The sequence below is a fragment of the Arvicola amphibius genome, chromosome 8, assembly GCF_903992535.2.
Source record: "Arvicola amphibius chromosome 8, mArvAmp1.2, whole genome shotgun sequence".
Lineage (NCBI taxonomy): Eukaryota > Metazoa > Chordata > Mammalia > Rodentia > Cricetidae > Arvicola > Arvicola amphibius.
Window position 1 is genome coordinate 65,810,620 of NC_052054.1, and position 20,136 is coordinate 65,830,755.

At 39.1% G+C, this 20,136-nt stretch overlaps 1 protein-coding gene across 1 annotated transcript in view; it reads left to right on the forward strand.

The window, feature by feature from the left end:
* LOC119821766 overlaps window positions 1-19,895 on the forward strand; it is a 33,856-nt gene extending 13,961 nt beyond the window's left edge. Inside the window, exons 8-12 of the mRNA XM_042055580.1 lie at window positions 15,635-15,807; window positions 15,991-16,275; window positions 16,393-16,698; window positions 18,722-18,772; window positions 18,911-19,895. Coding sequence (XP_041911514.1) covers window positions 15,635-15,807; window positions 15,991-16,275; window positions 16,393-16,698; window positions 18,722-18,772; window positions 18,911-19,029 — 934 coding nt within the window. The 3' untranslated portion in view covers window positions 19,030-19,895. The remainder of the gene's footprint in view (window positions 1-15,634; window positions 15,808-15,990; window positions 16,276-16,392; window positions 16,699-18,721; window positions 18,773-18,910) is intronic.
* The last annotated feature ends 241 nt before the right edge of the window (window positions 19,896-20,136 follow it).

The following is a 20,136-nucleotide window of genomic DNA, read 5'->3' on the forward strand; positions in this document are numbered from 1 at the left end:
AACACTAATGATACCCTTTGCTGGAGAGGTTGTGGAGTAAGGGGTACACTTATCCATTGCTGGTGGGAATGTAAACTTGTACAACCACTTTGGAAATCATTATGATAGTTTCTCAGGAAATTTGGGATCAACCTACCCCAGGACCCAGCAATACCACTCTTGGGAATTTACCCAAGAGATGCCCTATCATATTACAAAAGCATTTGTTCAGCTATGTTCATAGCAGCATTATTTGTAATAACCAGAACCTGGAAACAACCTAGATGCCCTTCAGTGGAAGAATGGATAAAGAAAGTGTGGAATATATATACATTAGAGTAGTACTCAGCGGTAAAAATCAATGACATCTTGAACTTTGCATGCAAATGGATGGAAATAGAAAACATTATTCTGAGTGAGGTAACCCAGATCCAAAATGATGAACATGTGATGTACTCACTCATAAGTGTATTCTAGACACAAATAAATGTCACTGAGCCTATAATTCATGATCCTAGAGAAGCTAAATAAGAAGGTGAACACGAAGAAAAACATATAGTTATCCTCCTGCATATTGGAAGGAGACAAGATTGCCAGGCAAAAATTGGAAACTGGGGGGTGGGGGTGCAGTAGGGGTAAGGGGAGGTGGGAAGATGGGGAGATAAAAGTGAGGAGGGGAGGATGGGGAGGCCCTGGGGGAATGGGATGGTTGGGATGGAGGAAGGGTGGATAAGGGAGCTATTTTAGGGTTGGGAAAAGACTTGACTCTAGCGGGGTTCCCAGGTATCCATGGAGATGTCCCCAGCTAATTCCTTGGGCAGCTGAGGAGAGGGAGCCTGAAATGGCCCTTTCCTATAGCCATACTGATGAATATCTTGCATATCACCATGGAAGCTTCATCTGGCGATGGATGGAGATAGAGACAGAGCCCCACACTGGAGTGCTGGACTGAGCTCCAAAGGCCCAAATGAAGAGTGGAAGGAGGAAGAACATGAGCAAGGAAGTTAGGACTGCGAGGAGTGTGCCCACCCACTGAGACGGTGGGGCTGATCTAATGGGAGCTCACCATGGCCAGCTCGACTGGGACTGAAAAAGCATGGGATCAAACCAGACTCTCTGGACATGGCGGACAATGAGGTCTGACTGAAAACCCAAGGACAATGGCATTGGGTTTTGATCCTACTACACGTACTGTCTTTGGGGGAGCCAAGTCTGTTTAGATGCGCACCTTCCTGTACCTGGATGGAGGGGGGAGGTCCTTGAACTTCCCACGGGGCAGGGAACCCTGACAGCTCTTTGGACTGGAGAGGAAGGGGAAGGGGAATTGGTGAGGGGGAGGGGAATGGGAGATGGGGAGGAGGTAGAAATTTTTAATAATAAAAAAATAAAGACATCTGATCTTAGTACCAGAAGATACATCTGGGAGGTGAGTGAGTTTTTTACCTTGCAGCAGCAGCCCAGCAGACGGAACTCAGACACTCCTCAACCCCCTATCCTTCCTGGTCATCGGCTGGGGCTATTCTCCCTGGCTACTGCCTCTCTCTTCCTACCCCACCCAGCTTGCATCCAGAAAAACCCTCCCTTCTTCATCCCCTTTTCGGGCTCATAACATCCCCAACTCAGCCTGATGGGGCGCTGGGATGGGGTAGTGAGTGCAACTGGGCAGGCGGGAGTTTCTTTGTTTCAATAGCCTGCCTGCAGCAAGGTAGGCCCTTTGTCTGCGAGCTCCTTGGCAAGCAAGGACAACTGATCCTGTAAAAGAAGATCCATAGAGGAGCATTTGGAAGAAGAGACGGCAGGCGCCAATGCAAGAAATCTTCAACAATCTGAAAAACAACATTAAATCACCAGAACCCAGCAGTCTTACAGCAGGAGGATTTGAACACCTCAATCAAGAAGAAGTAGAAAAAATTGACTTTATGAAAGTGATAGAGGCCCTTAAACAGGAGGTGAAAAACTCCCTTAAAGAAATGGATGAGAAGAATAACAAAAAGTTTGAAGAATTGAGTAAATCCATAAATGATATCCTAGGAAACCAAGGAAAAACAATCAAACAGATAATGGAAACAGTTCAAGACTTGAAAACGGAAATGGAGGCAAGGAAGAAAACACAAACCGAGGGCCGGCTGGATATGGAAAATCTAGGTAAATGAATAGACACTACAGTAACAAGCATAACCAACAGAATACAAGAGATAGAATAAAGAATCTCAGATTATGAAGATACCATAGAGAAAATAAACACATTGATCAAAGAAAACAGCAAATCCAACAAATTCTCATCACAAAACATTCAAGAAATCTGGGACACAATAAAAAGACCAAACCTAAGAATAATAGGGGTAGAAGAAGAAGAAGAAGTACAGCTCAACGGTCCAGAAAATATATTTAATAAAATTATAGAAGAAAACTTTCCCAATCTAAAGAAAGATATTCCTATGAAGGTTCAAGAAGCATACAGAACACCGAATAGACTGGGTCAAAAAAAATCCCCTTGCCATATAATAATCAAAACACAAAACATACAGAATAAAGAAAGAATATTGAGGGCTGAAAAGGAAAAAGGTCAAGTAACTTATAAAGGTAAACCTATCAGACTTACACCTGACTTCTCTATGGAAACCATGAAAGCCAGAAGGTCCTGGATAGATGTACTGCAGAAACTAAGAAACCATGGATGCAAGCCCAGACTACTATACTCAGCCAAGCTTTCATTCACTATCAATGGAGAAAATTTTCCAGGATAAAAACAAATTTAAACAATATGTAGCCACAAATCCAGCCTTACAGAAAGTAATAGAAGGAAAATCACAAACCAAGAAGTCCAACAATGCCCACAATAACTCAGACACCTAGCAACCCTTCACCAGCACATCTCAAAGAAGGAAAACACACAATCTCTACTACCAAAAAAAAAAAAAAAAAAAAAAAAAAAACGACGACCAGAGTCAACAACCACCGGTCATTAATATCACTTAATATCAATGGACTCAATTCACCTATAAAAAGGCACAGGCTAAGAGATTGGATACAAAAACAGGATCCAACATTGTTCTGTTTACAAGAAACACATCTGAACCACAAAGACAGACATCTACTCAGAGTAAAGCGTTGGGAAAAAGTTTATCAAGCAAATGGACCTAAGAAACAAGCGGGTGTGGCCATACTAATTTCTAACAAAGTTGACTTCAAACTAAAATCAATCAGAAGAGATGGAAAGGGACATTTTATACTCATAACAGACTTCTATAAGTGATCAAAGACCAAAGCTAAGAGTGTGTGTAAATGGCGTTTTCATTACTGGCCTGCTGGACACAGGTATGGATGTATCATTACTCCAGAATCTTGGCATCTGTATTGGCCTCTTCAGGACGTAAATGTTCAGTTCCTGGGAATGGGAACCCTATCTCAAGTAAGACAAAGCACGAGATGGGTTGAACGCATAGGGACAGAAGGCCAAATAGGAAAATTAAAGCCATATGTAGCCAATATTGCAGTGAATTTATTAGGCCGTGACCTATTGCAGCAATGGAATACCAAAATTAACAATCCTGCTACTTCTAGAGCCTATATTTCTGAGGAAAATATTAAAAGATATTACAGATGGCAAAAACCAGCCATTCGGGCTGTACAAGAACACAAAGCAATTGATGCCCCTTCAGAGATACCAACAGCCCTTCCTCTAAAATGGTTGACAGAGAAACCAATATGGACAAAGCAATGGCCTTTAGCTGAGGAAAAGTTGCAGGCTTTAGAGCAGCTGGTACAAGAGCAATTGGATGCTCAAAATATAGAAGAATCTACCAGCCATTAGAATTCTTCTGTATTTGTGGTTAAGAAAAAATCTGGTAAATGGAGAATGGTGACAGATCTCAGGGCTATCAACAGGTTATTCAACCTATGGGCACTCTGCAATCTGGAATTCCTCTGCCCTCTTTATTACCAAAAGGATGGCCTCTCATAGTTATTGATTTAAAGGATTGTTTCTTCACTATACCTTTACAAGAAAAAGATAGAGAAAAGTTTGCCTTCACAGTGCCTACTTATAATAACTCTCAACCTACCAGGAGATACCAGTGGACCATCCTCCCACAGGGCATGTTAAACTCTCCCACCTTGTGCCAATACTTTGTCAATCAACCATTGCAAATAATACGCACGCAATTTCCAAAGTCTTTAATTTATCATTACATGTATGACATTCTGTTATCTGATTCAAACATGGATACCTTAGAAAGACTGTTTGAAGAAGTAAAAATAGTTTTACCTAAATGGGGATTGCAGATTGCTCCTGAAAAAATTCAGATAGGAGATTCTTTTGATTATTTAGGTTATAAAATAGGTTTGCAAAAAATTAAGACACAAAAGGCACAAATTAGGAGAGATCGGCTACGGACTCTTAATGACTTTCAAAGGTTGTTAGGAGACATTTCCAGCCTTCGACCAGCTGTTGGGATAACACCTGATATGATAATTCATTTAAATAAAACCTTGGATGGTAAAAAAGACTTAAACAGTCCCAGAGAATTAACAGCTGAAGCAGAAAAAGAACTGACAATGGTTGAAGAAAAATTACAGGAGACACATGTGGATAGGGTGAATCCAGAACTCAGTTGTATTCTCATCATATTGCCTTCAAAAATTTCTCCTACAGGAATTTTAATGCAAAAAGATATTATCTTAGAATGGATCTTTCTACCACATAAACCAAGTAAGAAAATAAAAACTTATGTGGAAAAAGTTTCTGAATTAATTATAAAAGGCAAATTGAAACTTTGTCAACTAGCAGGCATAGACCCAGCAGAAATTATAGTGCCTTTTACTGCTGATGAGATAAAAATTATGGGAAGACAATGAACCATGGCATAGAGCTTGTGCTAATTTTTTGGGAGAAATTAATAACATCCAAAAAGCAAGAGTCTTAACTTTATAAAGAGAACTTCTTCGATTCTTCCTTGAATCATCCATGATGCTCCAATAACTGGAGCTCATACATTTTATACTGATGCTAATAAATCAGGGAAGGCAGGTTACAAATCAGAAGACTTAGTAAGGTGGAACAAAGTCCTTATGATTCTGTCCAAAAGGCAGAATTATATGCCATTCTTATAGTGCTAAGGGATTTTAAAGAACCTCTTAATATAGTTACTGACTCACAATATGCAGAAAGAGTTATCTTACATATTGAAACTGCTGAGTTTATACCTGATGATACTGAATTAACCTCATTGTTTATCCAGGTACAAGACATGATCAGGAACAGTCTTTGTCCTAAGTATATAACACACATCCAATCTCATACAGGTCTGCCAGGTCCTCTAGCACAAGGTAATGCAGATATTGATCAATTATTGATTGGTAGTGTGTTTCAGGCTTCTGAATTTCATGAAAAACATCATGTTAATAGCAAAGGCTTGAAGAAAGAGTTTTCTATCACATGGCAACAAGCTAAGGAGATTGTAAAGAAATGCCCTACTTGCTCTTTCTATAACCAAACACCACTGCCTGCAGGGACTAATCCAAAGGGCACTAAAAGGAATGAAATCTGGTAGATGGATGTCTTCCACTTTGCAGAATTTGGCAAATTAAAATATGTACACCATACCATTGACACTTATTCAGATTTTCAATGGGCAACTGCTTTAAGTTCAGAAAAAGCTGATTCAGTAATCACTCATTTATTAGAAGTTATGGCCATCATGGGTATACCAACACAAATAAAGATGGATAATGGTCCAGCTTATGTCTCTAGGAAAATGAATTGGTTTTTTCCTTATTACAATATTAAGCACGTTACAGGTATACCACACAATCCTACAGGTCAAACAGTCATAGAAAGATCAAATCGAACTATAAAGGATATATTAAACAAACAGAAAGGGGTGGAAAATATCCCCAGAAATAGAATACATAATGCTTTATTAACCTTGAATTTCCTCAACGCTAATGAGAAGGGGACAACAGCTGCAGAAAGACATTGGATAATGGAAAAGTCTGCTGAATTAAATCAACCAGTTTATTTCAAGGATGTGCTGACCTCGCAATGGAAGCCAGGAGATGTGCTGCATTAGGGAAGGGGTTTTGTTCTTGTCTTCACAGGAGAAGAAAAGTTGTAGATACCATCAAAATTAATAAAGGTTCTGTTTGAAGAGGAGAAGCCCCTTGAAAAAGAAAAATAACAATTCATACACAAGGATGATGATCATACTGATGGTAAGAAAAACATATAGGTTGGGGGCAGGGTTCTTTTCTTATCTCCACAGGAAAACATTCATCTTCTAAGAATTTAAGGGACCCAGGATATTTAAATACTGATGGATGGAAACTAGTTACTTCCCACTAAGGATCAGCAATAACACTAAATAGGTTCCATGAGTATGAAAAAAATTTTTTAATGTGTCTCAATGTACATTCTTTATAAATATGTAGAGCTGGTTTTGGAGTTGGACTCTGGCCCAGTCCCTCTTCAATTCCAAGCCTGTTGATTAGAGATATCTCAGAGTTTCTGTCTCAGGTCAGGAGCCATGTTATGGGACAGAATAATAATAATAATAATAATAATAATAATAATAATATACTTGATAAACTTTCTTTGCCTTTCCTCATATCTGTGTCTGTCTTTACTACACCTTTCATTGAATATATATATATATATATATATATATATATCTGTATATGTCTTTGTAGATAATGTTTACCAAATTTTCCTTCAGTAATCTTTGAAGTTTCCAGGATGAAGATGGGGCCCCACAACATCAACTCCACCTGGTTACTATGACGTCATGGTTTTTTTTTTTTTTTTTGGTACCAACTGCACAGGACACTTTCGAATGGTGCACATTTTTGACAACATTCTGGCTGGACCTGCTCAAAACACTCAGAGGCTAGTTACAATTTTCTCAGACCAAATGTTAACCTGGCTATTTTACCACCATTTGCTTTCACAGGACCCCCTGAGAAGAATGTCACCCCTATGTCAGTTGGAAGCAATCTTAGAGGATGATGCCCCCTCTCCCAACAGAGTTTGCCCTCAGGTTTAGGGACATCATTTGGTGGTTGGTATTGGGTTGAGGGGATGGAGGAGGTATTATATGGACTCAGGGGTGTTTAATAAAAAAAGGGGGGATTAACTGGTTTGATGGGATGACTGATATTTGTGAGTTATTGTTTTTAGAAAATTGTATTAGTGCTGATTCTTGTATATTGATATATTGAACATTGTATGTGAGTATGCTTCCACCTCTATTTAATGTATGAGAATATGCTTCTACCTCTGTTTAAAACAATTGTTATATTGAGATATTTATTATATTGCAACGTAAATTTTTACCTCTGATATTATTTATGTAATGACATTGTTTACATTTGGAAATCATTGTCCTCATTTATTGCACAGTTGTTTATTCTCTTAGTCTCCAAGTTTGATAGATATTGAGAATTATATATCAATAGTCATATATGTTTCTCATATTTATACTTAGGATATTCAGTTTTTTTAGAAACATAGTGATTATATTTAGTATAGATAGTATAATCTTCAACCTCTTTGAAGAGCTGTAGAAAATGGCCTTTAATATAACTTAGAGTTTTGTACTTAGGAGACACAATCACTCTTGGCAACACCGCTCTACTCCCGAGAGAATGTTGAGCACCAAAAGTCACTCCACTGGGAGCTTGTCTTCTTCTTGGCAGAACTGGCCTTTGGGCAAAGAAAAGCCCATACCTTGACTACTGAGAAAGATACAGAATATCCATAAGTGGATAAAACAGGATTGTCTTATCTTGCCAAGACAGAGTAGGATAGTTCTACAAAAAGTTCCTTGCCTTTGAAAAATGGTATGTTGGTTGTGTTAGGCCTTAGTTGTGTTGGTTGCCTCAACATTGCAAAATGAGACTTTGGGTGATTGCCCAGGTAGTCAGTTGTCTCTGTCATTTGTTGCACATTTTGGAAGTTTCTTGTTTGTACTTCCGGGTTGCTTAATTATATTACTTCCCTTCTCAGATCTTTGATGGGGTTGAAGATTAGATAATTGTAGTTACCCTCTACATTATTTAGACTCCTTGAAATAGAATGTTTAGTAAAACTTTTGTTATATGTTTCTTGCTTAATATTGTTTGTTTTTAATTTTATATTTATTATTTGTTCCTATTGTATATAGTTGTATTTGGTTTGGTTCTGTCTTATTTAGACAAAAGGGGGAGATGAAGGAGAAGCCCAGCCAATCACCTTGTTTGTAAGGTGTGTCCCCCTTAGGCTAATATTTACTTATAAAATCTTAGCCAGGCGGTGGTGGTGCACACCTTTAATCCCAGCACTTGGGAGGCAGAGGCAGGTGGATCTCTGAGTTCGAGGCCAGCCTGGTCTACAAGAGCTAGTTCCAGAACAGGCTCTAGAAACTACAGGGAAACCCTGTCTCGAGAATCCAAAATAAAAAAAATCTTGCCAGTGTGCGGCCTGCTCTTTTTGTTTTCCTGCGCTCCTCAAGGTTTCCTGCTGGAACCTTGGCTTTTGTAAGTTCCCTTTTCTTTCCTTTATTAAAGCTGAATATTATATATTAAAGCTAGTCTGGTTAATCATAACTGCCGATTGACCACGCCCCTTCAAGTAGTCTTTATCCAGAGATGCAGGGCTGGTTCAACATATAAAAATCTATCAATTTGATCAATCACATAAATAAACTGAAAAAAACCCCATATGATCATTTCATTAGATGCCTAAAAAGCATTTGACAAAATTCAACACCCCTTTATGATAAAGGTCTTAGAGAGATCAGGGATACAAGGTTCATTCCTAAATATAATAAAAGAAATATACAGCAAGCTGACAGCCAACATCAAATTAAATGAAGAGAAACTCAAAGCCATTCCACTAAAACCAGGAACAAGACAAGGCTGTCCACTCTCTCCATATCTCTTCAATATAGTTCTAGCAATACCAATAAGACAACATAAGGAGATCAACGGGATTCAAATTGGGAAGGAAGAAGTCAAACTTTCATTATTTGCATATGATATGACAGTGTACATAAGTGACCCCAAAAATTCTACCAAAGAACTCCTACAGCTGATAAATACCTTCAGTGATATGGCAGGATACAAGATCAACTCCAAAAAATCAGTAGCCCTCCTATACACAAAGAAGCTGAGAGGAAAATCAGAGAAACGTCACCTTTCACGATTGCCAAAAATAGCATAAAGTATCTTGGGGTAACACTAACTGACGAAGTGAAAGACCTATTTAAAAAGAACTTTAAGTCTTTGAAGAAAGAAATTGAAGAGGATACCACAAAATGGAAAGATTTCCTATGCTCTATGGCAGGAAGGATCAACATAGTAAAAATGGCAATTCCACCAAAGGCAATCTATAGATTCAATGCTATCCGCATCAAATTTCCAGCACAATTTTTCACAGACCTTGAAAGAACAAAAATCAACTTTATATGGAAAAAAACCAGGATAGCCAAAACAATCTTATACAATAAAAGGACTTTTAGAGGCATTACCATTCATGACATCAAGCTCTATTACAGAGATACACTAATGAAAACAGTTTGGTATTGGCATAAAAACAGAGATGTTGGCCAATGGAATCGAATCAAAGGCCTGGATATTAATCCAGACACCTATGAACACCTAATTTTTGACAAAGAAGCTAAAATTATACAATGGGAAAAAGAAAGCATCTTCAGCAAATGGTGCTGGCATAACTGGATATCAACCTGTAGAACAATGAAAATAGATTCATATCTATCACCATGCACAAAACTCAAGGCCAAATGAATTAAAGACCTCAATATAAATCTGACTACACTGAACTTGATAGAGGAGAAAGTGGGAAGGAACTTTCAATGCATTGACACAGGAGACCACTTACTAAGTATAACCCCAGTAGTCCTGACAATAATAGCAACAATTAATAAATTCCACCCCATGAGACTTAGAAGCTTCTGTGAAGCAAATGACACTGTCAATAAGACAAAAAGGCAACCCATGGAATGGGAGGCAATCTTTACCAACCCCCCATCAGACAAAGAACTTATCTCCAAAATATATAAAGAACTTAAGAAATTAGACATTAAAATTCCAAATAACTCAATTAAAAAATAGGTTACTGAACTAAACAGAATTCTCAACAGAAGAATTTCAAATGGTCAAAAGATACTTAAGGACATGTTCAACTTCTTTAGCAAACTTGTGCAAACACTTTGGAAATCAGTGTGGTGGTTTCTCAGAAAATTGGGAGTCAACTTTCTTCAGGATTCACCAATACCACACTTGGGAATATACCCAAAAGATGCTCAATCATACTACAAAAGTATTTGTTCAACTATGTTCATAGCAGCATTATTTATAATAGCCAGAACCTGGAAACAACCTAGATGCCCCTCAATGGAAGAATGGATAAAGAAAGTGTGGCACATCTACACATTACAGTACTACTCAATGGTAAAAATCAATGACACCTTGAAATTTGCATGCAAATGGATGGAAATAGAAAACACTATCCTGAGTGAGATATCCGAGACCCAAAAATACAAATATGGTATGTACTCACTCATTAGTGAATACTAGCCATAAACAAAGGCTATTGAGCCTATAGTTCATGATCCTAGAGAAGTTAAGTAATAAGGTGATCCCAAAGAAAAACATATATAGATCTACCTGGAAATTGGAAACAGACAAGATTGCTTGACAAAATTTGGGAGCATGGGGGCAGGGGTTTGAAGGAAGGGGAGAAGGGGAAGAGGAGGGGAGAAGGTGATGATGAGGGGAAAAGGGAAGGATTGGGGTAGAGCTTAAGAACATGAGATACTTGAGAACATGAATATTTTGGGAAGAAGGAAGCACTTTCTGGAGTCCTGCATGAACCACGGAAGATACAAGATGTGACCTACCCTGATGAAAAAGGCACCAAGCCATGTGGCTAACATAGACTAGAATAATGGGCTAATATGAGTTATAAGAGCTAATAAGAAGCCTGAGCTAATGGGCCAATCAGTTTATGATTAATATAGATCTCTGTGTAATTTCTTTGGGGATTACCTGCTGTGGGAACTGGGCAGGACAGGAACCCCAACCAGCAAGCCACCATGTTACAGAATGGTGCCCACATAGATAACTGCATCCACAGAAAGCATGAGAAACCTTGGGGAAGAATAGAATAAAGCATGTTGTCTTAGTAGCATCAATTCCTCGGGTCTGATCTGCTTGTTAGTGGCAAGCATACGCTCTCATTTAAGAGAGGCTTTCTGACTCAGCTTTAGCTACAAAACCCTGCAGCTCTTTAAAGAGGTCCTGCCATGGAACACTTAAATGGTATTGACACAAAGCTGACCACATGCTTTTTGGGTTTTAGCTGTAGCAGGAAAAAAGCCGTGCTGTTTTAAAATGCCAGATTTCTGGGCCATCCTGCCAGAGCAAACTCTGACTCTTTCAGGCAGGCGGTCTGACGGAGCATTTGAATGTGGTTTGTGAGCAGAATGCTGCAGCTTGCTTGCTGGTAGGGACCTTGAAACGCCTTAGAGTTGTAGCAATAAACATGGCTCTGGCAGGTACCTCTACCATGAACCTGGAATCTGACACAGCTAAGAAATAGGCTGGACCCAGCCATCAAAGCCACAGCTTTAATCCTACCCATATTGCTTAGTAAATTAAAGACTCATGTGGTCAGAAAAAGAGAGAGATATACAGAAAAGATAGATTCAAAGACGCAGAAAACCTCTCCATGGTTTATTGTATGTTTAAAAACATGCAGACTAAAAGTTAAAGTCTTTAAAATAAAAAAGAAAGGAAGAGTGCTTGTGAGGCAGAGGCAGAGAGACCTCTGCGAGTTCAAGATATGGCACTCAACTTCTCCCTCCAATAACAAATTTTATAAAATGAGCATGAGGATTTTTCACTAGGGGAAGTATAAAAACCACGGCTTCCTTGGATGGTTTCAAGTCTTTAGTTAATCAGTATTCTCTTGTGAGTTTCAGAACTGATAGGACGGAGGTCATACCATTGTCCCTATCTTAGTAGTTGTTTGGTTGGAAGTTATAATTTTTTCCTGGATTACTAGTGGGATATTATTACTTTATGAGGGAATTTATAAGGATCTCAGAGTTGAATTTAGACTTCACAGTTATGCCCTGCTAGGATGGTATGTATATCAGAGTCAGAGAAGGTATAATTTCCTTCAGGAGATAGAGTTTGATCATTGAGTATCCAAATCTTTTTTTTATTCGTTTATTTATTTATTAAAAATTTCCACCTCCTCCCATCCTCCCATTTCCCTCCCACTCCCCCCACTGCCCCTCCTCCTCCCTCTCCAGTCCTAAGAAAAGTCAGGGTGCCATGCCCTGTGGGAAGTCCGAGACCCTTCCCCCTCCATCCAGGTCTAGGAAGGTGTGCATCCAAACAGACTAGGCCCCAATGGGCCAGTACATGCAGTAGAATCAAAATCCGGTGTCATTATTATTAGCTTCTCAGTCAGCCCCCATTGTCAGCCATGTTCAGAGAGTCCAGTTTGATCACATGCTCATTCAGTCCCAGCACAGCTGGCCTTGGTGAGCTCCCATTAGATCAGTCACACTGTCCCCATGGGTGGATGCAACCCTCGTAGTCCTGACTTTCTTGCTCATGTTCTTAAGATGATGCTGAGCTTGGTCATAATAATTTTTCCTAGTAAGGTAATAGGGAATGGGACACAATTAGAAATCAGGAAATAAGAGTTTAATAAAATTATTAAACTCAAAGCAGAATAAGGTAACATCTCTGCCTTCTATTCCATTGACAGTTGTGAAACCAGAGGGGATGACTATCTGCAAAAACAGTTAACAATGATTAGTCTTCCCTGAATCAATTCCATAGGGAATTGAATTTGCTTGCCTGTGATTGCCAGAATAACCCAGAATTCCTCAGTGGTGGGGATGATGTTCTCCTGGCCTCATCATCATCCTTTTATTCCATTGCCACCAGGTTTAGTAGTTACCTGGTTCCATTGGAACTTGAGGGTTACCTTTGACCCTCTTATGGTTAAACATTGAGACTCTCATTTCTCAGACCATTGCAATTTCTAGACTCAAGGACCCATGTACTCTGTTTCTTTGGTGATTTAATCTGTGATAATTCTCATCTAGCTACAGAGAAATTTTCTCAAACTTGGACCAAATATATGAAACACTTTATTGCTTATATTAGTTACTTTTCTACTTCTATGAAAAAACTCCATGGCAAAGGCAGCTTATAGAAGTAAACATTTAATTTCAGAGGGTTGAAAGGCAAAAGCATGGTGACAGGAACAACTGAGACATCACATCTTGACCTGCAAGCAGAAAGAAGAAAAAGAACACTGGCAATGACATGAGTTTCTGGAATTTCAAAGCCTGCTCCCAGTAACATGCCTCCTCCAACAAAGTTGTAACTCATTATCTTTCTCAAACCGTTCAACCCATTGAAGACCAAGTATTTAAATATGTGAGCCTATGGGGCCCATTATCATTTAAACCAGCACATTGATTATCTTTCTTTTATTTCTCATGCACACACTGAATCATGTTACTTGGATGGGTATATCAATATCCAGGAATTTATCCTTATAGTGAATTATCACCCTTAGGGACAGGTGCAACCTCTTCTTTAGCTCTTACTTAGAGAGTAGCACAACACATGTGCCAGTTGGAGGATGTTGAAAAGCCAACACCAAGAAAGAGGCCATGCATTATGGGACAACTCCATTTAACCAAAGAATTTATGTTTCACAAGGCTGGAGACATCCAGCATCTAAAGGAGAGAATCTAAAGGGGGCCCAGTCTGAAATAATCAACCTCACCCTGCTCTTCTCTCACATAGAATGCCTGTTTTGGGGAAAGTCAAACCATATACTGCAATTTATTCTACATTGTAAGTCATCATGGTTCTCTATTCTGTCTATTTATGCTTGCTGTGGCCTGTAGAATGAGTTCTGGTACTATTTCCAGATCTAGATGATCTTTTAAAAAAGTTATTGGCTTAAAGAAGAGTTCCAATTTCTGCCTGGAATGGGGGTACTCTGGGATTCTTGACTCTGAAATCCCAAGTGATTTTCATTGGAGCTGTTCCTTTTCCTGGCTCCCCAGCATTGCCCAGCTCTCTCTCACTGAAAAAAAAAATGGAGTTGCTCTATTACATGGTTTTTGTTCCTAGATTACAGATTGTTTGACCTCTGCTTTGAAAGAACTTTCTGTTGTGTTTTAGTCTCTTTCACAACCCAAATGCTGTCTCATTCAATGGTGCCTTATAGCTCAGTTCAGCTTAGTTCAGTTCAATTCAGTTCAGTCATACTTAGTTATTTAATGTACTGTGGTGTCTCATTTATTTCAGAGCTCTGTTAAAATAGATAACATGAGCTCTACTTTAATCAAAAAGTCCTCATGGATGTTCTGAAAAAGGGTTGTGATGATGTTTATAGCCCTATGAAAAGAAGAAATTGGTTCATTACTATAACCAAGCCAGGCTTCTTTATGTTTTGGGCTCCAGGAGAAATGATCAGTTACTGTGCTCTATATTATAATGCCATTTTACAACTAGAGTTGGTTTCCAAGGCTTGGGGAAAAGGGAAATATATTAAGCCTACACAGCAAACTCTATTTTCCTACCTTTCAACATTTGCTTAAGGAAGTTTCTTCTAAGCACTTGCATAATCTACCTTGTTTGTGCCAAATGGGTGGTATCTGAATTACTGCAATTGTTTTATGTCTCCATTTGTCTCTAAAATGGGATGAGTCAAGATTTCATTTTCCTCAGAATTCCTGAAAAAAGAAAGATAAACAACAGACAGCCTGTCCTTAAAACCTCTCCTTCTATACCACTTGAATGCTTAAAAATTGTCCTTAAAGGGTTGTCTTTGCTCCAATACCTTTACATCTGTCATTTGCTCCACCTCTCATACTAGCATCATAGATCCGATAGCAACAAGCAGACAACAGGAAGTGGAGACAAACCACATGGTGAATCAGCATGACTTCAGAGAAAATTGTTTAGAGACAAGGTACATGAAACATTCAAAATAAGCTCAAGTTATCCATGGTGGAACATGCTTGTGATTTCAAACAATGACAAACTGTATTACAGGCAGTGGAGATCTCCACATGTCCACTCACACCATGCTAGATACCAGAGAGACAGAGAGCTGCAGCAAACATGTAAAGGCACAGCAGAGGCAGAAGACATTCTGGGGTCTTCAGTCCCATGGCTTTGCCTAAATGAGATTGGCACATCAGAGGTTCCCTTCTGGTGGACTAACATCTGAACTTCAATTGCAACTTGCTGCTCCTCTGACATGATCAATGACAGTTCTTGTCCTCAGTGTGATAAATGAAGTTGGGGTAGATATCATCTCTATAAAAAAGTACTAGAGAGCCTGAAACCAACACAAGGCATAGAATTGGAGAAATGAAAGCCAGTTGCATGGGAAGATACTTCCTTTTCCTGTGTTGCTGAAGAAATGACCATCATGTGATGGGGAGTACTAGATTCCCTAGGCCACACCTTGTATTGCTTGTCCATATGGCCAGACACTCCGGCCCTGCTGCTAAGCACAGTTGTGTAGCCACTGGAAGGAGATGCCATGACTATTGCCTTCACTGCCCTGCTCTATCTTGGTGAGATATCAATAGTGGACAGAGATACTGTGATCTGGTGGTGGTGGTGAACATGCTTCAAAAACAGACCCTGATTCATCAGGAAACCCTAGGGGTGCAGGAACTTCTGAAGAGGGGAGAATCTTCTCTGATTTGAGGGGTAAAGGTCACACAGAAAATTCTCTTCCAGGACTGAGCCTGGTCCCCATGACCCATGTACCAGCAGGTGAGTGTGGTTAATGATGCTTCTTCTCCTGTAGATCAGGAGCAAATCCTCGACCAGGGGTTGTGGGGGGGATAAAGAATTACAGATGTGAACTACTCATGGTTCATTCTCAGAAGTTTTTGGGACTGAGGGATGAGATTAGGGTGCCTGTGCTCTGTGATCAAGCTGCTGATTTCCTTACAGAAATTATGGGCAAACCCACACTCAGAGCTCAGCCAGGCTCCGTGATGACCAGCGGCATGCAACTGACCATTTCATGTGAGGGAACCTCTAGTGCCCAGGAATATTATCTCTATAAAGAGGGCAGTCCAGATCCCTGGGAACGACAGAGCCCTCTGGAGCATGGGAACAAGGCCGAGTTCTTCTTTCCGTCCTTTCATCAGAACCATGCAGGGAGATATCGCTGTTACTATAGGACCCACATTGGCTGGTCAGAGCGCAGTGACTTTCTGGACTTGATGGTGACAGGTAAGTGAAGACCCAGTTTCTCCATTCCAAGGTTTGTCCTCAGGAGAGTACCTTTCCTTTGCTTTGGTAGATCCCAAGGTGCTGGTTCTTTTAACAGGATGCCATCTTCTTCTTTAGGATTCTACAGAAAACCCAGTCTATCAGCCCTGCCCAGCCCAGTGGTGAGATTTGGAGGAAATGTAACTCTCGAGTGTATCTCACAGCTTGGATATGATGGGTTTTCTCTGACTAAGGAAGAACAACAGAAAATCTCTTGGACCCTAGACTCACAGTACATATACTCTAAAAGCAATTTCCGGGCACTGTTCTCTGTGGGTCCTCTGACCTCCGGACATAGGAGGACATTCAGATGCTATGGCTATTACTTGAGTAAACCCCAGGTGTGGTCAGAACCCAGTGATCCTCTGGAGCTCCTGGTCTCAGGTGAGGAAGCCCCGCTTGTGTACTGAAAGATAGTTCATCTGACAAATTTCCTAGGGATCTGGGACTCTGAATCCCATTGACACAAAGCAGGAAGACAATAGGACCCAAGATAATGAAACTGAAAGAGGGTACTGAGAGTGAAACATGAGTTGTCTAGAAGACGGGTGGGTCTTTCTGTGACTCTAGTGTTCCTTCTGCTATTCAAGGATCAGCTCAATGATCTCCATATAATCATGTAATAGATGGATACATATGTATATGATAGTTGTATGTTATATGCACTATATATGATTTTATATACCTGTAAATCCAGATACTCATTGGAGAGAAAACATAGTATTTATCTTTCTATTTTCTAATTATGTGGTTTAATATATTGATCTCCATTTGCAGCCAGGTTTTAAAATTTTTCCTGCACAAATACAAATAATTTTTCCTTCAAATAAATAAATCTAAAATTGCATGGTTATAATAAACTTATTCATATACAAGTATATTATTATTTTGTTATGTTCACATGTATTTATATTTACAGGAATCCATCTACAATTTATATGGATATATATGAATATATATAAATGTAACTTATTAATATATGAGTGTTACATTTAAATCATTTCTACCTTTTCCATTTTTCCTCTCACTCTTTCTGGGTTTTCAAACCCTTTTAAATTTGGCCTCTGGTTTTTAACTGTTATTCTTATACACAACACACACAAGCACATGAACACATAAATGCACATCTTACAGACTAGCTTGAGATTCCTTTGATTCTTCCATTTTCTAGCCTTGTCTCCAAATGGTTTTATCTAAAGACTCACAGATTCACCATGTGGTTTGTCTCCACTTCCTATTGTTCCCTAGTTGATATCTGATTTTGTTAGTTTGCTCTGACCCCGGGATATACAGAGGAGCAAGAGATTATAGAATCCGGGTGGTCAATATTTTGGTCTTTTTTAAGCAACCATACTTTTGAAATTTCATGGGTGTAGCTTCCCTCTCTTGCCTAGAAGTCTCTATTGTGTAGCAGTAATCTTGTTCCTCTGGCTGTTGTAACCTTCCTATCTCTCTTATTCAATGTTCCCTATATTTTATATACACAGTTTGTGTTGTAGGAGTACCCATTTGGATTGGGCACACCAAGCCATCTTATTTCTGTTTTGACCAGTTGTGGATTTTTATACTCATCTTCATCTGTAGAAAAAGATGTTTCTTTGATGAGGGGACAGAGCTAAACTTACTTGTGGGTATAAGGATAAACACTTAGGATGAAGTCAGAAATCACATTGGTTTAGGAACATGGCAGTATTGGTTTCTAATCTTGAGTCCATAACCTCTCCAGACATGGGTACAAGTAATATATTTCATATCCATCTTAGTGTCATGTTCTATGATGATTTAGCTTACCTACTTATTAGAACATATCTACTTCATGGACATTGTGATCACATCTTTAAGTTCTTGTGCTCTCGTTGTTTGTGCTACTAATGCTGTGATAATTAGAGAATGAGATGTTAAAGAGAAGCATCATGGGAAGTGGGTGACTTGAGTGAAGGCAGAGAACCCAAACTGCCATTATTTCATGCAATGCATATTCATGGGGCCCAAGGACAAGACTGTGTCTGCATCTTGGGATCTCAGCTGGTGAATGAGTGCAAACCAATTTCCATGGGAATTAGCTTCCAGGATTCTATACTACAGCAGAGCTGAGATCATAGGAAGGCCTCTTTATTTTAAACTGGGAGGCTGTATTTTTCTATCTTAGCTTTCTGAAAATCAATACACTTGGTTCCAAAGAAGTACTTTGGCCACAAGTTCTAAACTCAGAGCATAGTCAGGCTGAAGAAACCAAGCAAAAGCCCAGGAGAAAGCCTGCTATAGCAGAGAAATGGTTTGTTCCAGTTCTTTATTATATTTTGTGATGAGTATAATATGCATTTCTAAGGAATAGTAATACACATCTTTACAGAAAGAATCAGTTCTCTTGAGCACTTCACACATTGATCATGCTTTTGTTTCTCAGGAGTGCCTGAGACCACCAGCCAACCACAAAACATGTCAGAAGCCACAATAGGTGAGTAAGGAAAATTATGGTTTGGGCATGGATACAGAAGGTCAAATTGTAAACAGAGGAGGGAGCTACTCAGAGTGGAAATACAGTTATGTTCTGGTGGCTTTGGTTGGTCCTCACCTGTTTGTCCACAATCTTCAGCCTCACAGCCTCAAGATCATACAGTGGAGAACATCATACGGATGGGCATTTCTGGTTTGATTCTCACAGTACTTGGGATTTTGCTGTTTGAAGCTTGCTACAGCCAGAGAAGACCTTGATTGTATCCTGGAAGTGAAGACGAGAGATGGCCACAGGCTTGCATTGTTACTATCTAAAAAATAAATTTGTCTATCCTTGGTTATTTTTTTATAAGAAAATTCAATGTTTAATACTGAGAATCACTTGTGAGAAAAGATCCAGGAATCAAATGTGTTTTGGATGCAGGAAAGTATCTAACTTTTGAGTTGGAGAGCTCTTCCAACACCACATTAAGGCTTGCATCCTCTACCTTACTGTGGACTTTGAGAACTTTTTCTCCCCTTCCATTTTACAGGGGAACTTATTGTCCCATTAATGAGGTTTGGTCCTGAACTTTGTATATCTTCTCCTTTCCCAAGTTTCTTGTCATACTTTATTATAAATTATCATATTCCCTATTATGAGCATCTGCTTTTGTGGATGTTTTTGTACTAGAAACAAGGAATTTGACTCAATAACAACAACAAAAATATTAATGAACACAATTCAGATTCCCAAATGCTAAAATAACTGGACATAAATGATGCTTCCAAATTCTGTACTCTCACTTATGTATCCTACTATGCACATTCGTTGTGAGATTTTTGTTAATTTATAAAAAGTTACTGTCTAGTGTTTAAAGGAACTATCAGTGGGACACTGTTGATACAGATTCAAAAACATCATTTTTTAAAAAATGCTGCTCTGTGACATTTGCTGATTGATGTGTATAATCCTTTGCATGGATACCTTGTATTCCTGTATTCCAAGGTCAGTCAGATCCATGAAGGGAGCAACAAGGAGTAGTGAAAATAGCTGTCATGACCACCTTTTCCCTCTTTGCCTATTTCTATGTGAGAAGACAGAACACCACCAAATGCTAATAAATTTTTGCATTCTCACAATAGTTGTTTAGCCATCAATTGATTATTGAAATATTGAGATCCATGAAGAGGAGACACATGTTTTATGCATCCCAGCTGTTTTGTTAAGGTCTATTTGTACACTTCATTTTTACCATCTCTTGTTATTGTTAATTGTGTGAGAACTGGAGTGTGTACTTGGGGTTCTGAAGATGTAGAACCAATGGAGACCAATGGAGATAGAACTAAGACACTGTCAAGAAGGAGATGGTGAGCATGAGGACT